The sequence below is a fragment of the Pecten maximus genome, chromosome 3 (assembly GCF_902652985.1).
Source record: "Pecten maximus chromosome 3, xPecMax1.1, whole genome shotgun sequence".
Taxonomy (NCBI): Eukaryota; Metazoa; Mollusca; class Bivalvia; order Pectinida; family Pectinidae; genus Pecten; species Pecten maximus.
Window position 1 is genome coordinate 37,370,466 of NC_047017.1, and position 24,195 is coordinate 37,394,660.

General features: G+C 34.7%; 1 protein-coding gene across 3 annotated transcripts; it reads right to left on the bottom strand.

Moving 5' to 3' along the window:
- Positions 1 to 2,130: 2,130 nt before the first annotated feature.
- On the bottom strand, positions 2,131 to 24,185 carry LOC117324067 (AT-rich interactive domain-containing protein 4B-like). Of its 3 annotated transcripts, none has more exons than XM_033879690.1 (23): positions 24,010 to 24,185; positions 21,688 to 21,798; positions 21,417 to 21,482; positions 20,007 to 20,100; positions 18,812 to 18,891; positions 18,367 to 18,461; positions 17,668 to 17,886; positions 17,436 to 17,515; positions 17,106 to 17,212; positions 16,844 to 16,916; positions 16,381 to 16,475; positions 15,794 to 16,054; positions 14,496 to 14,870; positions 13,773 to 14,266; positions 13,291 to 13,399; positions 12,798 to 12,865; positions 12,217 to 12,319; positions 11,348 to 11,534; positions 10,826 to 10,885; positions 7,508 to 9,505; positions 7,134 to 7,268; positions 6,565 to 6,705; positions 2,131 to 5,379 (listed from the first exon to the last, which is right to left on the bottom strand). In XM_033879690.1, exons 1-23 carry the CDS (start codon positions 24,010 to 24,012, stop codon positions 5,333 to 5,335), a joined length of 5,001 nt encoding a protein of 1,666 aa, XP_033735581.1. In that variant the 5' UTR covers positions 24,013 to 24,185; the 3' UTR covers positions 2,131 to 5,332. The 3 variants fall into 3 exon arrangements, with proteins under 3 accessions (XP_033735581.1, XP_033735580.1, XP_033735579.1); XM_033879689.1 differs by having other exon boundaries at positions 7,134 to 7,265; positions 11,348 to 11,540; XM_033879688.1 differs by having other exon boundaries at positions 11,348 to 11,540.
- Positions 24,186 to 24,195: the final 10 nt, after the last annotated feature.

Here is a 24,195-nt window from a genome sequence, read left to right on the forward strand (position 1 = left end):
ATTGGGTTTATCCTGTAAACATTTTAAGATTTTAACATTAGGATTCTCAATTTTCTTAACACGTTGACCTTTGAACCATAGAAAGCTTATATCATCTATCCCACTTTTGATTTGCCTCATGGGAAGCTGGGGAATGATAACATTCATCAGTCAATACCTGGAGACTGAAAATCAGTCAGAAGCATGGTTTTGTTCTTTTTCCCCCTTCATATAAATTACAATTTGCATGTTATAAATTTGGGGAAACGAATTATTTCGCCCACAATTTTCATTGTACAGGGCCTAATATTCTTCCTTTATCATCAACACCATCGTGTTAGGGACTTTGGTACTTTGCATTTCTATATATTTGTTTCCATAGACAATATTAGGATTTTTACATTAGCAAAACGTATCTCATATTAAGATTTCAATTTGAAGTCACAAATTGTTCATAGATGATGGAGGAGTGTCAGGCCTGACAGACCCCATGTACTGTCAGCTTATCAGAATATCCCATTTGTAATATGAAAGTTTGAATCATTTTATTAAGAAATGTCTCATGATCAAGGAGACATTTTTGTAGGAGATAAAAAGCAGAGAAAGCAAAGCTAAAACGAGAAGTACAGTAGTGACAAAAAACTTTCATTTTATTTGCTATGTATATGTTGAAAATATCAGATGAGTTTCTATTCACAGGTACAAAATGAATGAGGAAAAATACATCACTAAAATGAGAAGCTGATGATCTGAGAAATAAATCTCATGAGTATGGCCTTTGCGGATTTATAACATTTAAAGAATAATAGCACTGTAATGCTATGTATATAAAACAGTAAAAGTTAACCGTGACCAGTAACAGGCCAATTATACACTGCATCACATTTTTATCAATTTTACTGGGGTAATGCAGAGGATCCAACATCATAAAGTCCTTCTCAATATGATATTGGAAACTGTATTTAATCAAAAACTGATTGATGGAACTTGGTTCTCCTGAAATAGTTCTGTTTTCTTTTAATTTAACCTGCCAGAAAAATCCAGATCTTTCAATGAATAAAAGCCTGAATACAAATATTCTATAGTTCATTATTTCTCGTAGGTGTATTGATCCAAATACAATGTTGTCAAATGGTTTTCAAATTATGTAAACTGATATGTTACACCCAAAATGATCAGATCTGTATCAAGCATCACAACATGCTTTGGTCCGGATTTCTGGCAGACAAATATATGACACATTAAAACAATAAGCTATTACACCTGAAAATTCCAATACAAACATTATTGCAGCCTATCACCTTGGATATAAAAGTAAAAAAAAAAAAAAAAAAAAACACTGTTACAACAACATTCTAGTACATGTACTGGGTAAAAAGGTTCCTAGAAAGTTATAAAGTTACTTGAAATTTGTCATTTATCTAGTTATGGTTATGGTTTCAGGCTTTGATTAAGTTTTGATGGAGTGGAGGAAGAATTGTACCCCTGCAAGAAAATTGGCTTTTATATTGTTTTGATAGCCTTTGGTGGCCTTTGGTGGTTTCTCCCCTCTCTGACATGCAATTGCAGCACAGCAGTATTTTCATTTCCACAGTATGTATTTATTTCCTTGCATACAAGATCAGTAGAATATCAAATTTCAAGGCTATATATATTACTATTACTATTATTGCAGGCTTTCATCAAAAATGAATTTCAAGTTTATGAACCTTGTTGAACCAGTGTGCTTTCAGATTCACTATGCCTGAACCAGTGTGTTTGTATTCATTTGGTTGAATCCCATGTTCCTTTAAGCACAGACTGGATGTGTCATAGTTAAAGTCAAGGTATTTGATAGAACTCTACCTCTTCAATATTTTTAATATAACAATATTTACATTTGCTCCACATTTCCCCATTGATACAATGCTAAGAGGCAGTTGCCACCATACGCCTATAACACCCAGTGCCTCAGGCTATGACACCCAGTGGGTCATGTGACATTAAAAAAGGCGGGATTTTTTGTATTGGTTTAGTTTTTTTCAAAGTCGACACAAATGGTTAGACAATGTAAATATAAGTATTGAACAGTGGTTTTAATGTTGTTATAGTCAATATGGCAGCACAATGTATGGTGGGCAAATGTAGCATGGGAACCCCAACGGGTTCCATGCCATTTGCCCACCATACATCTTGCTGCCATATCAACTATAACAACATTAAAACCACTGTTCATTGCTTAAATGAAATTAATTCTATTTACATGTATATTGTAGATTTTCTGAAGTTCTCTAAAAAAACATATTGATCAGTTCTATCATACCATTAAAATTCATTGCCTACAAAACCGGGATGAAAATGAAATACTGTATTGTAGAATTCAAAGTTGACAATATCTAAAGCTTCGGAAAGGTTTGAACAGTATCACAATCTTCAGAATATCTTGTTGATATCACAAACATCATGATAGTATTGCTCATTTCATTTTTTATAAGAATGTCATCATATAATTTACTTCAATAAAATTTACACATACAACAAAGACTATCTAGTATCATAGCTTTCACCAGCTAACAAACACAGGTGCTCTTCTAATTTTAAATAGCACTTTAATACATGGCCGACACTTTTAACTGATGACTTCTAATCGTATTTGAACAGATTACATCAGCAACCACCAACACTGCCAACAATTCTAGTTTTTGGAAGACAATTTCAGATTTGTTGGCCTTTCCTCTCTTGAAGCTATTAAGGACATAGGAATCCTTAAAAAAAACTAGACCCAACTTTGGAATCACACACATCCATCAGGATAAAACCAGACAGCTGTAGTTGCTGATAGAGATGATATGGAAAAACATGGAGAATAGTTCCACTGAGGACATTGAAGGACAAAAGACTTCCTCCCCAAGAACAAAACCCTTGCTATACAATGCTGATAGTGTGGTGTGGTTTAGTGGTATAAAAAAATAGTCTTACTTATGCATCCCCCACCAAGAGAGTAGCACGCTAATGTTAAACAAACAGGGACTAGTTCTACTGTAGTATTCACTTAATAACACCAATATTTCTTATAAATACACAAATATGCATGGCCCAAAACGTGCTTTTCAGACTAGAATTTGTAGAGCATAATTCAACTTTAAATCTGTGTTTAACAATACTCCATTAAATATTCTCTTGAGGAATGTGTTTTGTCTTGAAATAGGAAAATTGGCTTATTGTGATGCAACATACAAAAAGACATTGCGGTTTTGAGTGTAATGATGTTAATGGAGTCATTATGATAACGTCATATTTGTCACACAATAACTAATGCTGTTTAGAACAGAAATTCAAATATCTGTGTGACTATCCCCCCCCCCTCCAAACTCTCCTGTGATTTTATACAAAACTATTTTTCTTATAAAACATTATGCTGTATTTGTCGGAAAATGTATGCTCAAAGTTCTATCTTTCATGCATTTGATTTTACAAACTCAGCAGTTTCTCTACCATGTACCCACATTACTTACATATAAAATTGTGAATAACAATGAATGCAGAGATCCTCACCCATACCCGTACTTAGTTGATTGAACAATTCAATTTTGCTTTAATATGCAAGGTTGATCTTTGGACATTTATATATCAAGACAGGCATAACGAATCTCCTGCATAATTTGCATAAAAATATCACTGAATATTTACCGTGCCCATGATATTATAGGAGACACAAACCAGTGAAGGCGTACGACAGGTCATGCTATTTTCTGTATTGGTGCTCAAAAATGAATACAACAAAAATATGCAAGTCAAAAACAAAACTTCAGTAAAAATTTGTATTTGTCAAGTAACAAATAAATAAATAAATATAAAAATCTTCACATTAGTTTTGCAAAACTCTTCATTGCAAAATATCTATGGAATACTTTTGTATTGCCATATACAGTAATAGCAAAAAAAGCAAATACAATCAGTAGGCCCCTACACGTTGCACACTGGAATCCAGTTAAACTTAATGCTTAAAACATATTTGTTCAAAAAGTCAACAATTCATGTAATAATAAGAAAATCACAGCCAAACACTGCTGCCTTGCATTCCTCATTGACTCCTTTAAGTACAATGCATCCCCCTCCCTAATGCACCCCCTCCCTTTGAACAATTGTGTTCAGGCTGTTGATAAAACTGCTATACCTTTAGTATGTTATACATCTTAACGCCTTGCCCCATCATGCCCGTCATTGTTTTCTTGATGGAGGAAAAAATATTACATGTATTATAATTGTCTGGGATATTAATAGGGCCTTTCTATCACCTAGGCTAATAACAATTTCTTAAAGATCTTATTCTGAAGTTCATCCAAATGAGTAAACAACATGTTCAGATTCAATTTCAAGGAAGAACTTCAAATAATGACCTCTCACATATGTTAGCACCCATGAGTGACATGGAAAATACTGACGAACTAAATAGGCCATGCTGTCACAACCAATACACGAGAAACTTAGGTCAATATCTTTCTCGGCAGTGACTGCGGGTAGTGAACCCAGCAAAATACTATTAGTACTTCATACTCAGACTGACTCGTGTGTGGGGAGACTGGTCCCAACTTCTATCCCTAGTGGAGACAATACAATAAGGCAGTAACACAGTCGTTTTACAATGTTAAGAATCATTGCATATCTTCAAAATGTAGATAATAGATTAACTTTACTTTGGTCTTCCTTAAAACTGAATTTGAATGCTGAAATTTTTATTTCAGTTCTTTCAATTGCTTGTAATTTGAGAAATTTTGCTTGTCTTTTTTTTTATATCATCCAAAACAGCATAGTTTCAAAATATTGTACATTTAAAGTAGTATAGAATCCTCCAAAACATCAGATACTGATAGAGATGTTTAAAAAAAAGGCCAAGATGGGGCAAAGAGTTAAAGTATATTTAGTTAGCCAGTTAAACATATGTCATTTGCAGTAAAACAACATTGGTTTAAGTATCTAAACAAATGACCATTTAACAGAATATAGCTTGCTTCCAATCCTGAAATATCTTTTTCTAGAGTGTACTTGAATATAGAACATTTACCAAAATTGAGAAAACTGACCCCCCCGTGATTTACAAACATCTGTTGCACAAACTATAAAATGCACCAACAATTTGAATGCTCAGTAGTAATAATGTATATAAATAGGTAAATGATATTTATCCTGTAACATGCCATGGAATAACACTGCAACCAATGACACATACGTGTACAGTACTCTGCAGCATGATTTAGGATGGCAGTCATGTAAAGTTGTCAACAAAAGCACGGTATAATGATGATGAAATAATGAGCGATGATGACGACGATGATGATGATGGTGAGTACAAAACCTCTTGATACTGGCCCTGTCACCGACAATATTCGGTTTCAGCTGCTGTTGAAGAGTGTTGAACACCTGCAAAGAAAACTGATCTGATTAGGTGGTATCATAATCATGATAACAAAATCTTCATTCATTTCAATATCGGATGATTGTGAAGGACATAATAAACATATTTACACAATTCTTGCCTTATACAACAGTAAAGGTCCTGGTGTGTTACCTAACACAGTCCATGTATAGTGCATTTAGAGCAACAGCATCCAGTATTGAAATGGATCAAATTTAATGATGTGATTGATTTATTGAAGAAAGTGATTTCAGTATACTTCTGGGATTATAAATGTATCTTTTACAGAATGTAATGAACCAAATCAAACAAAGTATGAAAAAGCATGATTTCCAATTGCAACACCTCGTCAAAAATGTTTTCAACAAAGACATACCACAGCTATATTACTAGGATTACACACAAATCTCTCAACAGATATGATACCAAAGAAATTCTGTACAATTAAATTGTGGAAAACCCCCTGATTTCCACCGAAACAACAAAATGTTATGCCAAAATTACGAATTAAAAGAAAACACAATCAATGCTGGAAATGTGTCACTGGGTGTTTGGATATATGTATACATACATTTTTACGAGTGTTTCGTGATTCAAACCTTTTGTTAAAAGAACAATTATAATGCATGGGACTTTGGGTAGTAGATTTTGGGAACATTAATACTGGTTATTCTTTTAAGAATTTTGATATTTAAATTCTGTGTAACATCTAATAAATATTTAATTTCACATATTCTTTTGTTTAAATTTGACCCCCTTGTTGATAAAGGCTATTTCCATTGTCTAGCATAATGATGTGCTAATTCAAAATCTTACTTTAGCTGTCTAATGAGTTACCTGTAACCATCTAATAAGTTGCCTGTAACTGTCCAACAAGTGTATTATTTCATGTACTTATTGGACAGCTACAGGTAATTTATTAGACAGTTACGAGTGATGCCTTTGCATTCTGCTGGATATAGTAAACAAATAAAAATGACATAACAACTGTTTTTAGTGCTGTTCTATACAAGTGATATACAAAAATATGAGATAAACTTCCACTTGAGACAGAACAGCCATGTGATGATAAAGCCTGTAAATTGTCCATCTCCAAACAAACGCAACTTTATCATACTATGCAACTGATTCACGGCACTGAATACTTTCCACATGAAATTATTTAATAGTTAATGAAAGTCTTTACATACTTTCTTTTCTCCGAGCTCGCTTTCTTCGCCTATCTATACAGGCCACTTCAGCTTTCAAGTTCATATACACTTTGCGTATTTCCTGGATTTTTTCCATCAAGAATGCTATTCTTTTCTCTCCCTCCAGATACTTTCCTTCCTCTACAATCAAGAAAAGATTGTGCTATATTTTACTTCAACTGGATATAAATGAACTACATTGAAAACAATATCATGTAATATGAATATTCGGTGACAGGATCAATTCATAAGCTTATGTTAATGTTATATACTGCCCCAATCTACATGTGTTATCACAAGATAACCTGGGGTCATCATCTAATTTTCAAATCAGTCCTATGAACTGTTGTAAAAGAAGGCCACAACAATCATATGTATTCTGAAAACAATGGTATGTATTCTGAAAACAATAGATCAAGTCATTAAAAATGATTTCAGTTGATGATGTAGGGATGAAAGGTTTACCAAGGTTGACAATGTGGTGAAGGATGATTTCCCAAGATTGATGATGTGAAGGAATAGAGAAGACTTACCTAACTTGACAATGTAATGGAGAGGTGAACACTTACCCAGGTTGAGATTGTAGCGGGATGGGCGTGGCGAGTGAGCTGCACCAGGTAAGTGTGAAGTTGATTTGCTGTTTGATGATGAAGCAGGGTCTTGACTGCATTCTCCCTCATTTCCTTCATCACTGTCACTACCTACTGAAGAAACAATTCATGACTACTCTTTCCATCAAACAACACACCAGATGCTAGCTTTAGCAGCAACTGCATGAATACAAAAGCATGATGCATGGCAAAATACTAATAATATAATATGAAAGAATTGATCCTTATATATAATCATTATAGATTGGCAAAGTGCCATCATTTTCTGCGATGTTGAAAATAAGCAGCATTATGTAATATAGGACTACCCCAACATATCTTGCTCAGCCTACCTGTTTTTGATGTTTTGCGTTCAGATGTCATTTTTGATTTTCCCTTCCTCTTCTTCTTTGTTGGCGTAGGCTCTTCAGATTCTTTCCTCCGTTTACCGAGATTTGAGGATACTGGCACATCTAAATTGCTGCTTTCAGAGCAAGCCACATTACCACTACCGACACTGCCATCGTTTGACGATGGACTAGCATTACCATGTGGAGATTCACCCCCTACTGATTGCCGTTCATTTTCAGCACCATTGTCAATGTCTGATTTATTTTGAGACTCTTGTGATGAGGAATGATCCCGAGAAGTACACGGAGCACCATCCGAGTCATCATGCTCAGGAGTGGTGGGTGGGGTATTGTCAAGCACAGTATTAACAGCAGAGCTATTGCTCGCTTCCTTTGAAGGATCACCATAGTCCATTCTACCACTGATCACCTCGTTTGCATTCATTAGAGCTATTCCTGACAAAAGTTCAACACCCGAAAGCATCTGCAGGTTACTGTCTAATGAAGGATTTATCACAGCTCTATTTTGATCACTGCCTGTATCATGTGATGAAGTAACAGATGGAGACATTGCACACTCATTCTTGCCTTCAGTTCTGACTGAAGTACTAACTGAATTGTCCGTTAACTGTTCTGTTTCTCCTTCACTGTCTTTGCTCTTTTTACCTTTCCCCTTATTAAGAATTTTCTCACTTTTCACTGGTTTTATGCCCTTACTGGTTTCTTTCTTTGCTGTCTCTCTTTTTACATCTGGTGTTGTCAGTTCAACTTCTTTTTTCTTTACCTTTTTCTTAACCTTTTTCTTCTCTCCTTCCGTTTCCTCCATAACAAACTCCCTAGCTTTATCACAAACACTACTGATCACTTTGTCTAATGTTGACATGGCTGTCTCTGTAGATACCTCGGGCACTTTTTCTGCTGGAGATGGTTTTTCTTCTTTTGCCTTTTTCTGTGGCGGTTCATACTCAACATCTGGTGTTCCTTCAGGTAGTATAACCATTTTTCTTTCTGCCATAGTCATCTTTCCTTTCTTTACTTCCTTCTTTTCTTTTTCTTTGCAGTCTTTCTTTTCTTTTGTCTCCTTCTTTTTACCTTTGACTATTCTTTTTTCCATCTCTACAGCCTCTTGTTTCAGTTTTTCTTTCAATTCTTTCTCTGCTTCTGCACGTAGGTCAGGTAAAGTTATTTCTTCCTCATCATCCCGAAATTCATACTTATCGAAAACATCATTCACAGGAGCTACTTTATCCACTTTTTCTTGTTGTTTATCTGCTTTGATAACTTCAGGTCTAATTTCTGGAGCAGGTTTGTCAACATCAACATTCAACACTTCCTTGCTGTCAACCTGTTTCTCTAATACTGGTGCTATCACAGGTGGCATATCTTCGTCATTTTCTGTATTTTCTGCCACAATATCTGATGAGATATTTTCAGTTGGTTCTTTCAAAGATTCCGAAGTCTCCGTAACAACCTCTTTTGGGGTAGCTTTCTCTCCCTCCTCCTCTTCTATGTCCCACTTAAACACATCTTTTTTAAACTTGTCTGAATTTATCTCTGATGAGGAAGACTCCTGACCTGCTGGTTCTGAATTTGTTGGTGTAGGCAGATCCTCAACAGCCTCCAACTTAGGTGCAGATTCCGAGGGGTCTGTTTCTGGTTTGTCTTTGTCCTGCTCAACAGCCTCAACTGTCTCAGCTGTTACAACTTCTGGAGTAGATTCCACAGTAGTTGATTTACTGCTTTGTGCTTTTGATTTAGGTTCTTCAGGAATATCTTTGATCTCTTTCAGAACTGGAAGTTCTGGTTCATCTGCTTTCTTTTCTAGTTTTGGCATATCTAAAGCTACATCAACATCCTTCTCTTTTTCCTTATCATCCTCCTCGTCAAATGAATCTACACTTGTGTCTTTCTCCAGTTCTTCCATTTCAGGAGAACATTCTGACATATCTTCCTTCTCATCTGCGTCCAGATCAGACTGATCAAAATCCTCAAAGTCGGAACCTGCACAAACAGAAAGAATTATTATCACAGATACAGTATAGCAATTATTAAGTTTAGTTCAGGTAATCAATGGTAAATAGGTTAGAATTTCCTAGTTTTGGTTTTATGATTTATGAGAATATGTTTATATTGCAGTACTGATGCCAATGTCAACTTATATATATACAGTCAAACCTGCTATAACGGCCACCTTGAATAAGCGGCCACCTCCGTTTAGCAGCCAGTCTGTGGTCCGCCCGATGGAAAACACTATATAATGAACCTTGAATAAGCGGTCACCTGTCTAACGTGGCCAACGGCCACAAAACTCTGCCCCCGAGTCGTTGTATCGTCCTGTATTCAGCGGCCATTCTGTCCGGAAGTAGACATCCATGAAGATCACATGACCAGGTATTTTTATCGAATTCATCAAAACTTTGATCTTTGTTGGTTTTCATTTCAAAATACACTGTACATGGTATATTGTTATCAATATCAATAAGTGCATTATAATATGATAAATTCAACAAACTGGTGAAAAAAGAATTGGGCAACAGGCCGTTTCTGGCCAACCTGGTTTAAGCAGCCAATATCTGTCAGTCCCTTGGGTGGCCGCTTAATACATGTAATAGCCGCAATATACAGCTCGGCTAGAGATATCTTCTCTTTAGCTCGATCGGTTGAGCGTAAGACTAGTAAGCCAGAGGTCCCGGGTTCGATCCCTAGCGGAGGCAGTGATTTAAATTTAATTAATCATGCGCTCTGTTACATTGGCGCCCATGTAGGGACTCGGGAATGATACTCATCGCTGCTTGCAAAAGCATCGCTGTTACCTCTGGAAACTCGAGGACGAGTTCTTTCCTGGAGGGGGAGTATGTAATCCTGGTAAATACTAGCCGCAATATACCGCTCGGCTAGAGAGATCTTCTCTTTAGCTCGATCGGTTGAGCGTAAGACTAGTAAGCCAGAGGTCCCGGGTTCGATCCCTAGCGGAGGCAGTGATTTAAATTTAATTAATCATGTGCTCTGTTACATACAGGTTTGACTGTATATCATTCGATACAGTAAGAAGGCCATACAAAAATTATTTATTTGTTTACATTCCTGCATCAACTATACCAATCTGTGAATTAATGTTTCATCTTCATATTAAATGAGATATTGTAAAACACTACAAGGTTACAATATTGTTTGAAATACCAAATATCTACATGTTTGTTAACGATGATACCAGAGTTGACTCACACTTCATATTGCAATCTATTGGTTTTACTGGACAGGCTCTTCGTAGTGTAAAACCAAATTTTCTTGGTTAGACTTTTGAGACCTCCATTAACTTACCTTGAGAATTGACATCAGATTCTGTTACACCAGAGTTTCTCCTCGTCCGCCTCCACTTAGCTGGAAAGATTGAAACAGGGTCATGTAAGGATTTCATACAATACAGGATTTAGTCCCAAAGCAGAAAAAGTCTGATAATTGTAGCAATTATTTGTAATGTTGAATAGTCAGTTATGTATATTTTTGTTATTAAAATACAGAAGAGTTAATAATTGTCTATTTGTGTTGATATAAAAAAAGTGTGTTATGTCTGTTTCCTGTTTACCTTTACTAAATATATAAAGGCCTTACATGTGTTTCCATCAACATGCCAAAAAAAAATATGGTCGATAGGTTGGGAAATCTTTATATTTCTTAAATGGTTTTTACTAAGGTTATATAGACAAGGAATCTTGATTTAATAGTACTTCCTTAAAACGGCAAAAATAAAATGTCAAGGTTGGCACAAAAATCATGTTAGTAGGGTAAGTGAAAACACATTTGTGAAGGGCTAACAGAAATATTTCTGGATTTAAAACTTACGTGGTAATCCATCTATGACTTTAAATTCCACACTGTTGGATCTGGTAGGTCTAGACTTAGGTTTTGTACTAGATGCTGGAGATCTGGCCTTCACAGGACCAGGACGTGATTCAACTATGATGGTAGGTTTTGGTGGGCTTGGCTGTGAAGGGATTGATCCAGGTCTTCCTCTCTTCTTGTTAATCATCTGCATCTAAAACGTAAACACATGCAGGTCTAAGAAAATCATTTCTACTGAATCTAAATATTTTAAAGTGAAAACTAACACCCAACTTATTACTGCAACTAGATTTAAACAGAAAATAGTAAGCATGCAGAAAACATGCATGTGCTGCAATATGTATAACATGTCTGCTACTTCTTTCTTGTGTCAGAAAGACATAATTTATGTATTGTTCCTTGTTTACATATCAAATTTTTTTTTAATTTAAGCAACTTTTACTGAAAGAAAGTGTTTACTTACTGTGCACAGCACTTTTACAAATTAATATCCACCTAAATAGCAGTATTATGGAATGTCTGAACCCAAAATTCACCAAGGGTTTGCATTCAAGCATCTTACCAGGAAACCCCACGATCAACTTTCGAAACCAGCAAGTTTCAGACACAATATCATTTTTGGGACCTTTAACTCTAGCTTGAGAAAATTTTTCAAGTCCCAACACTTAAAAAATACCTAATTACCAAGCCATAGCTCAAAACACATAATACACAGTGACGCCTTTTTTTTCATTGTTTCACTACTTATTGAAACCAATTAACCTGATCAAGGAGGTTGGTTACTTTGACGACAAGTTGATATATATATTGATTTGTATGTAAATGACTGATACATAAATGAACAACCATGTTCTTCAAGTTACACACACCTGCTGCTTTGAAGATTTCGGTGAAAAGTCCTTCACTTTCTTGTCAGAGTCTGGTCTATTGATGACATTCACGATACGCTCTGGCTTTATCCATTCATCATACCTTTAATTAAACAGTGACAATTAGCTGGATAGTTTCTGTTATCATTTTCATATATCAAATTCAGGGCAATCCAGATCCATACACGGTAAAAGGATGGGGACACTTAATGAAGCAATGTATAAGGTTTGTTAAACAGATTTATTTTACTAATATTTGTAAAAATGATACAGTGGCATCAATCTACTGCCTCATACACACATTTCCCTTATTTATCTCTATATCATCTTACACTTACCTTTATAAGGTAACCTGTTGCATTGTCTTCCTTCCTGACAGAGTTGTATCACAAACCCTTACAAACAGCACCAGGGTACCAATAGTATATCTAGATTTCACTGAATTTTGTGTGCAATGAGACAGACAGTCTGATTCCTGTATACCACGCACATGGGTGGGGGTAGGGTTGGGTTTGTTATAATGAAACAGGGAATGAATTATATAGTTATAGAGACATAAATTGCCTAAATCTGGTACCAACCTCATATTCCATCCTGCATAATGTACCAAGTACTGGACCAGTGAACCGTCCAGTCCTGCTTCTACAACCTGTAACAAAGATGCATCAACCCATTGTAATGTATTACAGGTTTGCATAGACATTTTAACTTGTGCTTCAAATATGTGACACTCTTATTTATTTATTTGCTTGTAAACAGAACAATTCCCTATTGAAATGACATTTTCTAATTTAATGAAACATTTGTGAGTTCAAATTGCTGATGATTATTCAAAAAATGTTAAATATAAATACACCACATAGATAATACCTTTGAAACATTAAGATAATACCTTTGAAACATTAAGATCAATTCTACTTCATTTTTTAAAATCTAATCAAAGAGACAAAATGATGAAATTTACTGCAGACCTTTTCTTGTCATCTTATTTATCCAATGTTACCTGTACAGTACACTTTAACCATTTAGTTGGTGTTTTTTTTTTACATCTGTAAATGAGGACTTATAACATACCTTTGCATCATAAACTTTCTGGTTCCTCCCTCGTCCGTAGCGAACCTGAAGCCTGGTACCATTTGGAAATTCAGCATTTATATCAGTTCTGCTTTCCACTTCTTCAGACCTACAAAACAAATATTGACTGGGTAAACAAACATCAACAATTTTCTTACAATATTCCAAAAATGTTGCCTTTTTTTTATTCAAGAGTATCGTTTTTATACACAAAGTAATTAAAATTTGAAGGGGATCTTTTGGCAAGATATCTTCAAGAGTTGATAGAAAAACTTCACAACCAGATGAAACTACACTATTACATTACATTAGCCCATCCAAATATTAATTGATGACTTGTGATTTATCTTTGGCAAAATTTTTTCGGGGTATTTTTAGCAACAAAGACCTGGAGCACATGAACTTGTAATAACCCCTTGTTGCATTTAATATTTAAATTTATTATGAACAAACAATTGGACATTCATTCAATAAGAACTCACCATTTCTTGTCTGTTTCAGTCTCCTCGCCATCATCTTCCTTATCCTCATCTTGTGTTTTCTCTGTCCTGACATCCTTGCTTTCCTTCTTTGATGTAACAGACCCTCCTTCACTATCATGATCCTCCTTCTTCAGAGCTTCCTTCTTCTGCATTCCTTTTGGCTTCTCAGACTCGCTTCCTTCAGACTTATCATCCTCTACCTTTGATTTCTTTCCATCTTTCTTCACTGTTTTAGGTTTCTCAATTTCCATTGGTTCCTCCTCTGCTTTAGCAGCTTTCTTCATTTCTTTCCTTGTTATTTTAACTTCCTTTTTGTCCTCTTTCTTTTCATCCTTCTTATCTTTCTTTTCATCTTTAGTAACTAGTTTAGCTTTTGGTTTAGTTTCTTTGTCTACGGGTTTATCTTTCTTGACCTCTTCCTCTTTGCAATTTTCATCATCTCCTTTCAGGTCCATTTCTTTCTCATCTTTCCTCATCGAGCGTCTACGCACAATCTATTGAAACATACAATAGTAGCAATTTCAAGGTTTACAATAAACATCATGCAGACAAATTCTCTGCTAAGTGGGCAAATAGGACATTATGATACATTGCAAGTGAATACATAATTACAGAATATCAAGAGGGAGAAAGAGTTAAATTTTCTGTCAAGGTTACAGATGTACAAGGTTCTTAAAATTGAACAGATTGTTTTTTTTACAATAATCCAAATATAAAACAAACCTTTTTCTCTTGTGGTACTTTCTCTTTCACCTTTTCTTTCTCTTTTTCTTCATTTGCTTTTTCCTTCTGCTGTTCTGCTAACATCTCTTTCTTGGCCTTCTTTTCCTCTTCCCTTTCCTTTTTTACAGTCTTGGCTGTCTTTTTAGCACTATCAGGATCCTTCTTTGCCAGTTCTTTTTTAACAGTTTTCTTTGGTGTAGAATCGTCTTTCTCAACTTTTTTCTCCTTCAACTCTTCTTTCTTGGTGTCCATCTTTGGTGTTGTTTCATGTCTCATAATTCGCTTTATAGGTGAACGTTCCCTTTTTACTACTGTTTCCTGGGCTTCTTTCCCTTCAATCTCTCCTGTATCTGACTCTGGCTTTTCTTCAGACTCCTTAGAATGAGAGAAGGATATAGTAGTAGATGGATTACAAAATCTGTACCTAAACTGCTCAAATTAAACAATTCCAATTAGTTGAGATTATTTCAAATTTTGTTTTCATACCTTACATCATTTGGATACCATTTTAAGAGTACTGTATACCAATATTTACAAGTCTCTTATCTGTGCTATCAGTTTATTTCACAAGACAGACATAAATGATGGCAGGTCTTTCTTGAACATACAAAATGTGTATTTGATTTACTACTATTCTGGTTTTAAAATTGAAGAAATCAGTGCAAATACTACTGCACATGTATCCTGTTTCAACAAAAGAAAATTCTACCTACAGTATATAATAATATACAAGAGGCCCATGGACCTTAACAGTAATCAGAGTTGTGATGTATACATAGACAGTTGTCTTTTTTTTAAATGAAGATTTGAACACCTGACCTGCGAACTTAAAGTAGGTCAAGTTTTTTTCATTTGAATAGACTTGGTAGCTTTTTATCCCTGCATGCAACTGGCTCAATAGAGGCCAATGTCATTACTGAACCAAAGGCCCCTTAGTCATTAAGAAGTTGTTGGAACACATTTAATCCCTGTGAACTTGAAAGAAGGTCAAGGTTGTTCATTTGATCAAACTTGCCAACCCTTCATCCCTGCTTGCTACTGTCTACAGATTTTAACACATTTGACTTGTGACATTGAAAGTAGGTAAGTGTGTTCATTGTTAGCCTTTCATCCCAGCATGCTACTGGTCCAATCTCAAGACCAGTGACCTCTTGGTTTATTGAGAAAAAGCAGAATTTGTATGCTGTTTATGATCAGATGACAATAAGAGCGATTGCAATAGATCACTTGACCAATTCAAGGATGAGGGTAAAAAAAACTTTTTCTGTAAAAGAAGAAAGTGTTTTTCCTTCATTTACCTTGACATCTTCCTTCTTCTGTGGATTTTTTTCTTTCTTATCAGATTCTTTCTTGAAAGGTACATGTATTCCCCTGCCAGAGTGACTCCTACTTCTCCCGGGTCGACTGATAGTTCCCATAGAACTGCCCAGTTTACGATAAAAGTCCTCAAATGCATGAAGATATTTCTTGTATGCATTCTTTATTTGGTGTGAAGCTGTGTTGGAAGGTGGTAGACTCATCTTGGCATAAACACCTCGCCATTTCAATTGGTTTGTCACCTGGGGGGACAAAAACATAAAATATGTAATTTCTTTGTTACTTCATCAACTACAAATGTCAAATCAATTTCATCTATTCTTACAAGGCTGGAAAACTATTATGAATCATAATAATACTCAACATTTTCATGTAATTATTCTTTTGATATCATAAAACTTTTAAAATTTTAATCTTTGGTGGTGTTCATTTTTTATTGAGAAAATTAGGTTCAAATATGGGAAAAATATAAGGGTGATTTTCAATTAAGCATGGGACATAATATATGGGACCATCAGCCATCTGGTAAAGTCCTGAAAAGATAACATCAAATGCCTAGCTTACATACCTTATTGTATCCACCAATATTCTGAACTACTTTGAAGAGCTTATACAAATTCAGGTCTTTATTACTAAGGGTTGGTCCTTTGTTGATTGGGGTACCTGTTGAAATACAATACACATGATCAAGTCTAGAAACTGGAGTCCACATTAATTCTAACCTTGAATTAAAATAATTATTTCAGTGTTGCCACACTTGACATTTATAGAAAGTTCTATTGAACTCCACCACAGTCAATCAGCAATGAGTCCTAATTTCCAATTTTCTATACATTTTAAGCAAATACAGTTCGATAATCCATAAATTCATTCGCAGATCTCTATCAAATAGTTATGACCTTGAATAGAAACATGTGGTGGTCTTGTAGATCAAATCACAAACAGACAGAGATAAGTTAAATGAAACAGGATGGAAGCATATGATATTGTGTGAACATTATTTATATGTGGGTTTATCTTCCGTAACTAACCTCTGTCATCCATAAACTTGTAAAGCTGGGCTACAAATCTGTCCTTCTCTTCACTTGGTTCATCATCAGAGGACTAAAGTAAAAGATAAAGACAGCATATTATAAACAAACTGGATAAGGTCTCAAATGCACACAAAGACTAATTCTATAATACACCATGATATTTATATTCAGCATCTATTTGAACCATTCAAAATTTTCTTCCAAGATGTAATACCGCTTGAAGAATCAAAACCAGAGACTGAATTTAATTATGACATACCTCTTCATCATCTGTAATTTCTTCTTCATCTGTCCCAAGGAGCTCATCTCTTTCCCATGAGGTGGGCAAATCTTGGTTGTCATAGTAGGCAATGCATTTCTCAAATGCTAAATAAACATAAAAATATTTAACATCAGAGATAGGGTCTAGATATAATGGTTGCTAATATAGGTAAACATTTATTCATTTGACATTTTCTACAGTACACATCCAGCTAGTGTGTTCATATAAATGCAATTGTCACTTTTCCCCTTATTTTTAACATTTAAATTGTGACAAGAAATACAAATTGACAATGAGCTTTCTAAGACATGCACTTAAATTACAAACCTGCTTTCAAAGTTTTGTCTTCATTTTTCTGAACAGTTTCCTTTGAAAACTCCTTCATGTCTTTACGAGCAATTGAGTGGCTGAAATAAAATAAAATCCAGAATAAAATTTCATGACAAGATATATTATCTTTAAGAAATCTTATCACAAGTCAAACAAATCAACCAAGCAAAATGTTTCAAGATAAATATTACTCACAATTTTCAAAGATTTACAATTAAGTATTACTCACAATTTTCCATCTTTAAATGATTTGATAAGGAGATGATCCTTGGTGCGTAGTTCAGTGCTGTGGGCATCAGGCAGAACCACAAGTACAGGCACCTGTTGTTTACGCTTGTCTCCCATCTCGGCCAACATCACCTTCCCTACCAGGTTCTGTAATCTGCCCTTGTACACAGCACGTTTAGGGATACTTTCATCAGAGCTTGTATCATCATCTTCATCATTCCTGATACCAGACAAAAAGTAAACATTTCATTACCCAATACTAATTCTCCTGATATGCATGAATTTTAACTTTTCCTGTATTATAACAAATGAGTCCTAAATGCAAGCAATACAATTTATGTTGCCAATGGTATAGATCAGTATCTGTGTTTGACAATACAGTAGTTAAACAAAAATAATGACCTAATACTGAAGATAGTGTGTTCTTTGTATTAAACTCCAGTTCATTTACCAAGTCATTTCAACGAGTCTAAATCTTAGAATGTCTGTCTTAATAATCAAACAGGGAGAAATTAGGAAATGATAGTGTAACTGTAAGTTGCAGCAATGCTAAATGTAATCTGTATCTATAATACCATCTTCTTTTTTCATATGTTCAGTTGAGACTCAATACCTCATGGTTGTAGAATTACATTAATTACAACTGTATCAATATCAATCAAATTCAGTGTCATAAAAATCTGTAGTTTCTAGAACATACCCTATGCTATGCCTTCCTCCACGCTTGACATTTTTGCTGTGCATCACAGGAGTTCCAAAATGCTCAGGATGAGACAAAGGGAGATTGTCTAAGGTCTGCAATAAATTAGGTTTTTATTCAAATACAACAATGAAATAAAAATATCCAAGTAAACATATATTCTTTCTGATAAACTAATTGTTACCTATCTAACATATCTTCAATCTTGCTTTGTTTATGACAGGAAAATCACAACAGACTTGTATAGTATTGCCATAATCGTCCCCAAACTGCTACCTTTCAAGGAATGCTAGGAATATTTAACCAAAGATGCATCTTATTTGAATACTAATTCCTCCCACTGGTTGTTAATATTTCCTCTCCAATGTTGCCACAAGAGTTATCTCTATCTTACCACCCCCATATAAAGGGAAGAAACAGTGTCCAATAAATTGGAATGACATACCTCACTTTCAATGAAATGTTTTTCTCCTTTCAAACACAGTTGTGTTCTCCTGAGTGTTTTCTCATCGCCATCATTAAACACTGCAAGTCACAAATAGAGAAAGAAGTTATATATATATTTGTAGTATAAAAGATCATGTAAATTTATCAGGAGGAAAGGTGACGTCATACTTGATTTGTGTTATCGTAAATATTTGCAAATAGTGCACTTTTTTTTCTAAAATTGGCAAGTGAAAAAATTCTCTAAGCACTATATGCAAGAACAAGCCTCTGCCAGGTAGTTGCATGGATGTTCTGAATGTGAGCTGAGATTTGCTATTGTCATTTCTTTTTACAGCAGGTTTATGATTTAATACTTAAATATATAAAGCATTTAGTAAGTAAATATTGAACAAATAATGAAGGAAAGAAATAGTTATTTTGACATTTAAATCCTTGAAATTGTATATCTATTTATCAGAAATTACAAGGATCTGTCCTTTTCAAGTGACATGTGTTCTGCACACATAAGGTCTCACTTCAGCAAGTTAACGTGTTCAGGTGCAAATACAATGTAAAATGACTCAATTAACATCAAACAAAACTTGAAATGATACATCAGCAATTAGCTGCTCTGATTCATTATTTACACCGTAAAATTTATCCTATTAACATGTTTATTTGATTGATGTAAAAGTAGTAACCAGCACTCTGACAGCAGAATTGTTTCCATATACAGAATGGTGGCTAGTGTTACATTACGTAGCCCGACACTTCTACTCCGCTTTCCAGTCAATCTTGTTATAATTGGGCCTAATTAGTTTTGTATATCTTGTGTACAGATACCCCAAGAAAATCACAAGCTAATTGGGGTAGGATTAATTATTTTGTTTGTACAAACATCATAGATCAATGATTCCAATTCAATGTAATTAAGCTTTGATAAGTTACAGATTTCCATCATCTTGCGCTGGAGTATTCAGCTACTGTGCAGTTAAAACATTCAAAGGAACAACCCCAATTTTTTTTATCTCAAAACGTATTATTAGATCAAAGTGTCAAGGCCACTCATAGGTGCTGTGCATGGGGGATCGAAATAAAAGAGAAAATCATGTTTCTTGATAAACCACATCACGACTTTCCCTACGTACATAAGATTCCCATAAATAACAAAGAAGAATAGTATTAAGTATGTTGATCAATTTACTGATACATACCAACAGTGTACATGCTTGTGTCTGTAAGTCTGGTGATGACACCCTCAGTCAACATGCCTGTCTCTGGATTTTTAACTTCCACTGTAGATCCATTCTGTAAGCAAAATGCAAGATCTATATATTCTTGTTTCCAAAAACTGAACATAATATGCTATATCTATTTGAACATTCTAACCAATTCTGGTGTATTACAATCAAATAAAAACATCGAATAATACACATGATTTTGTGACAACTCTATGAATTACAGTCCCAAACTGAATCAAAGTGTGCAATATAGTTGCTTAATATTTCTTTGCATGAACATTAATTAACAAAATATATACAATCAAACTTAAATTCTACTCCGTAATCATGTTATCAAGCAAAATATCAGGCACATACAGCATTCAAAGTCTTTGAAGTATAAATGCAGTAAAACCCCATTTACTCGAACCTGGTTTATTGGAATACCCCTCATTCATTGAACAGTTCGTTTGGTCCCGACCAAATTCGTACATATTCTTTGTTAAATAACCAAGGATTAGTTAAACCGTTATTCCTTGAACACCCTGTATTCCTCTCACAGTAATTTATCCCAAAATCTTCATAATCATTGCATTAATCCTATCTATTCAATCTATTCGTAGGAAAGGTGTCATCTGTTCCAACCAACTTATATTTTTAGCTGTTTCATGCCTGCACTGCGTCAGGCTAAGACTAGTCTATTGGTATCGAAACAATGATGTGTTGACACAGGTGTCTGATCAGGATAACAGGTAATAACAGGATTAATGGTGGTATCATTACATAGCTTTGGTAATATCATAAATGTTTAAATGTACATGTCTATTATTTTAAGCGAGAATCTTTCACATATACACCACTCTGCTGTGCTGACGGAATTGATTCTATATTTGTGTTTAACAATATTGAGGAATGGTGATATAAAAAGGAAAACTAACAGAGGGTTCTTGACAATTTGTGTTTTCCCCGATGGGTGGGGTTTTATTGCACAATTAATATTTGACTATTATTTAGTTATTGGTAACAATATCAATAGAAATGCAATGATAATATAATACGAAAATCAAACTGGAAGTTTATATATGGCGAACATAAACATTTCAGTATACAGAAGTAGATTACTAAGTAGAGACTAAATTCAAGTGTATGTTGTTAAGTTTCAAATCTTATCAAATGTTGTAAATCTGTACTTATTGCTATCAGCTATGCATAATAATAGCATAAGTTTCACAATGCCTATGCATGGTTAAAATTATCATACAATATATGACAGGTCTATACTTGAAGATCCAGAACCAACCTCAGGTTCATCGTATACCATGTATTCATCAAACTTTTGATCAGGTCTCCACTAATTCAAAGAAGTGAAGGTTTTACTGTTTTAATGACTATAACAACACTTACCTTCAAGATTCCTTTCACACCATCATCAGTGACAAGGAGAGATGACTGTGTTTCTTTCAGAAATATCTAAAAGATAATCATTATGAGATGAATTTTAAATGAAAATGTGTGGAACCACAGATTAAAATTAATATGTTTTCGCCAAGAAATCATAATTGTTCCAGCATATTTTATAAACAATTCTTTAATAAATCAGTTTACTAAATTAAACAAATGGAATAGTTTCAATTCAGAAATTCCTTCCTTCTTTTTGTCTTAACAATAAACTTACCTTGCACTTAACACATTTCACTAGTTTCTTCACTTTTGCTTCACAAAAGGCTCCTCGATACTTTGCACTAACTTCTGTTCCTACCACAAGGAATGGGGGATCATCCCCAGCCTGAAAATAAAAGATATACTGAATTTGAACATCCTATAGAATAAAACACTTTTCTTTGGTATAGTCTTAATAAATGTCTGGGAACCTTTTGCAAAATTGGTTAGATACATTATTTAAAATTCACAATACTCCTTTCCAATAACTGCAAAAAGGTGATCATACAATGTTGCCAGTTTTGAGATACAAATTCATAAACATCCAAAAATTAATCTTTCAAAACTTTACAAAATACCTGGAGGATGAAACCTTCAATTAACTCTGCATCCAGGATATTTTGAAATTGGGGCATGCCTCCCATGTATTTAAGATAAGTAGAGACTCCCATATGTCTCCACTAGCTCTAGATCTATGGCGAATTTAGAGCAACATTATTTACTTAGGTCTATGGCTCTATGCTGTTGCTTGTTACTTCTAAGTCAAAAATGCTGATGTTGTAAATAACAAACTGTTATATATGTAATTCAAGACATTTGTTATGACTCTTTATGACAGATGCAAGCCACAAATCAAACTTGGGTTGATCTACAGGGCCAGCTGGGTGCAGTTTGTCATACGTACACAAACTACACCCAACATGCTCTGGTTAAACATGTGCCAGGTAATTGCTTTATATTATATATTTACACTAGTCAAGCTTCGTCACTATTCAACAATATTACCAGATGTATTTGTCTACCATTCTTACAGTTATGTAGCTAGTTCATAGGTTTTACAGATATCTTTAATTTGTGTTTCCTTTGAAAAACCTCGTCTGTGATTGGTCAGACTGATTTTCACGATCTCAGTAACTTCTGCCATTTGAACATCCTGTTGAATCAGTGAACGATTTGGTGAATCTTTATTCTGATCATTAGTCTAGGCATAGCTAATTGAAAAAATTAGTCTTTTGCTTTTGGCTGTGTGCGAATTGGGAGCGATTCATTTCGTCTCCTGCACTCGTCTTTAGAGGAAGTAACTTGTGATAACAGTAACTTATTAATAGAAATAACCACTAGAAATACAAGGACTACTTACTAATACATAATAGGATCACATTCTTTGACTTGAATTGGTTTTTCTATTTCTACCAGTTTCATGAGGGCTATTTTTTGCTTTTATAATATATAACTTGATGTTTGCGTTTAGGTAAAAAAGTCCTATCTATGATGTAGACTTCAGCTAACACAAAGTGAACTACTAATGATTCAAATGGACTTTGTATTGAGACTTATTAATATAATATCGCATGTTCTAAGAGAAAAACAAAAACAACTTCTTAATCATACCTAAGCCACGCAAAAAATAATAATTATCATAATGTTCAATATCTTCTGTATTCTGTCATTTAATATTCTTTCCTAAAACAGCTTCAAATCACAGCTAGACTGGTCATGCAGAAGGAAGCTTTATAAAAACATATATGCTTTGGATATCACTTAATCTACTTTTTGTATATAAAGATGTACCTAAAATTAAGAATAAAATAAATTAAATACATCCAGCATTTGTATCTCCAAGGCAATAATAAAAGCAAATTTGCCCTTCTGATGGCAAAATGCCTTCTCATTTAGCCTTATTAGGAGATGACATTAAGCAAGTTAACAAAATACTACACAAGTCACATTAGAACATAATGTGTAACTCGATAAAAAAAATCCACATACGGAAACCAAACATTTAAGACGTGCTTTACATGCTACCGGGATAGAAAACGATTTTATGTTATGACATGGCTGCCACTCAGGAAACACAGCTGATTGGCCTTCATGACTTTTTGAACAAGTTTGGATTAAATCAAATGGCCCAGTACGTTATCGCTTCAATGTTTCAGACTTATAAATGTCAGACAGCGCAGTGCAGCTAGCAGTTGCTGCACTCGATCCGCTGTGGAGGTCACTGGGCTACGACAACCGGCGGATCTGCAAGGTTGTTTACATCGGTGCATCCCAGCTGCCATAATGTCGACCAAGACAAAACTGCTGACAGGCCCACGTTGTTACATCACCAGACAAACCCAAACAAATAGTAGACTAAAGGTCAATAATGTTCATAAACATAAGTTAATAATATAGGCCAATATAGACAAAATAGCTTAATTTATAACGCGTTGATACATATACCAGGATAATATCAATAGAACAAGACATGTTCATGGATTACAAGAAACATTACTGACGCGCCTAAACCGACTGTCGATCGAAACCAAAGCAGACAAAAATGACAAGGACTCACCATCTTGATTTTTTTACGGAAGACCCTAAAGTCCACGGTACACTTCCCACAAAAAGATATCCAACCAGATCCTTTTGGCTTTTGATATATTTCAATCAACAAGTTCAGGTACTACCGTCATCGTCGGCAATCCACTATCAACCACGGCTGAACAACAACTTGTCATCGGAAAATTCTGCGATGCGA

What these genes read in the sequence shown, in the direction of transcription:
- LOC117324067 (XM_033879688.1), bottom strand. An exon ending in TCATTTAAAGATGGAAAATT is followed by an intron (nt 17,516 to 17,667) that starts GTGAGTAATACT and finishes ATTTTATTTCAG; the next exon opens with CCACTCAATTGCTCGTAAAG. An exon ending in CCGCTACAATCTCAACCTGG is followed by an intron (nt 6,706 to 7,133) that starts GTAAGTGTTCAC and finishes TCTTGATTGTAG; the next exon opens with AGGAAGGAAAGTATCTGGAG.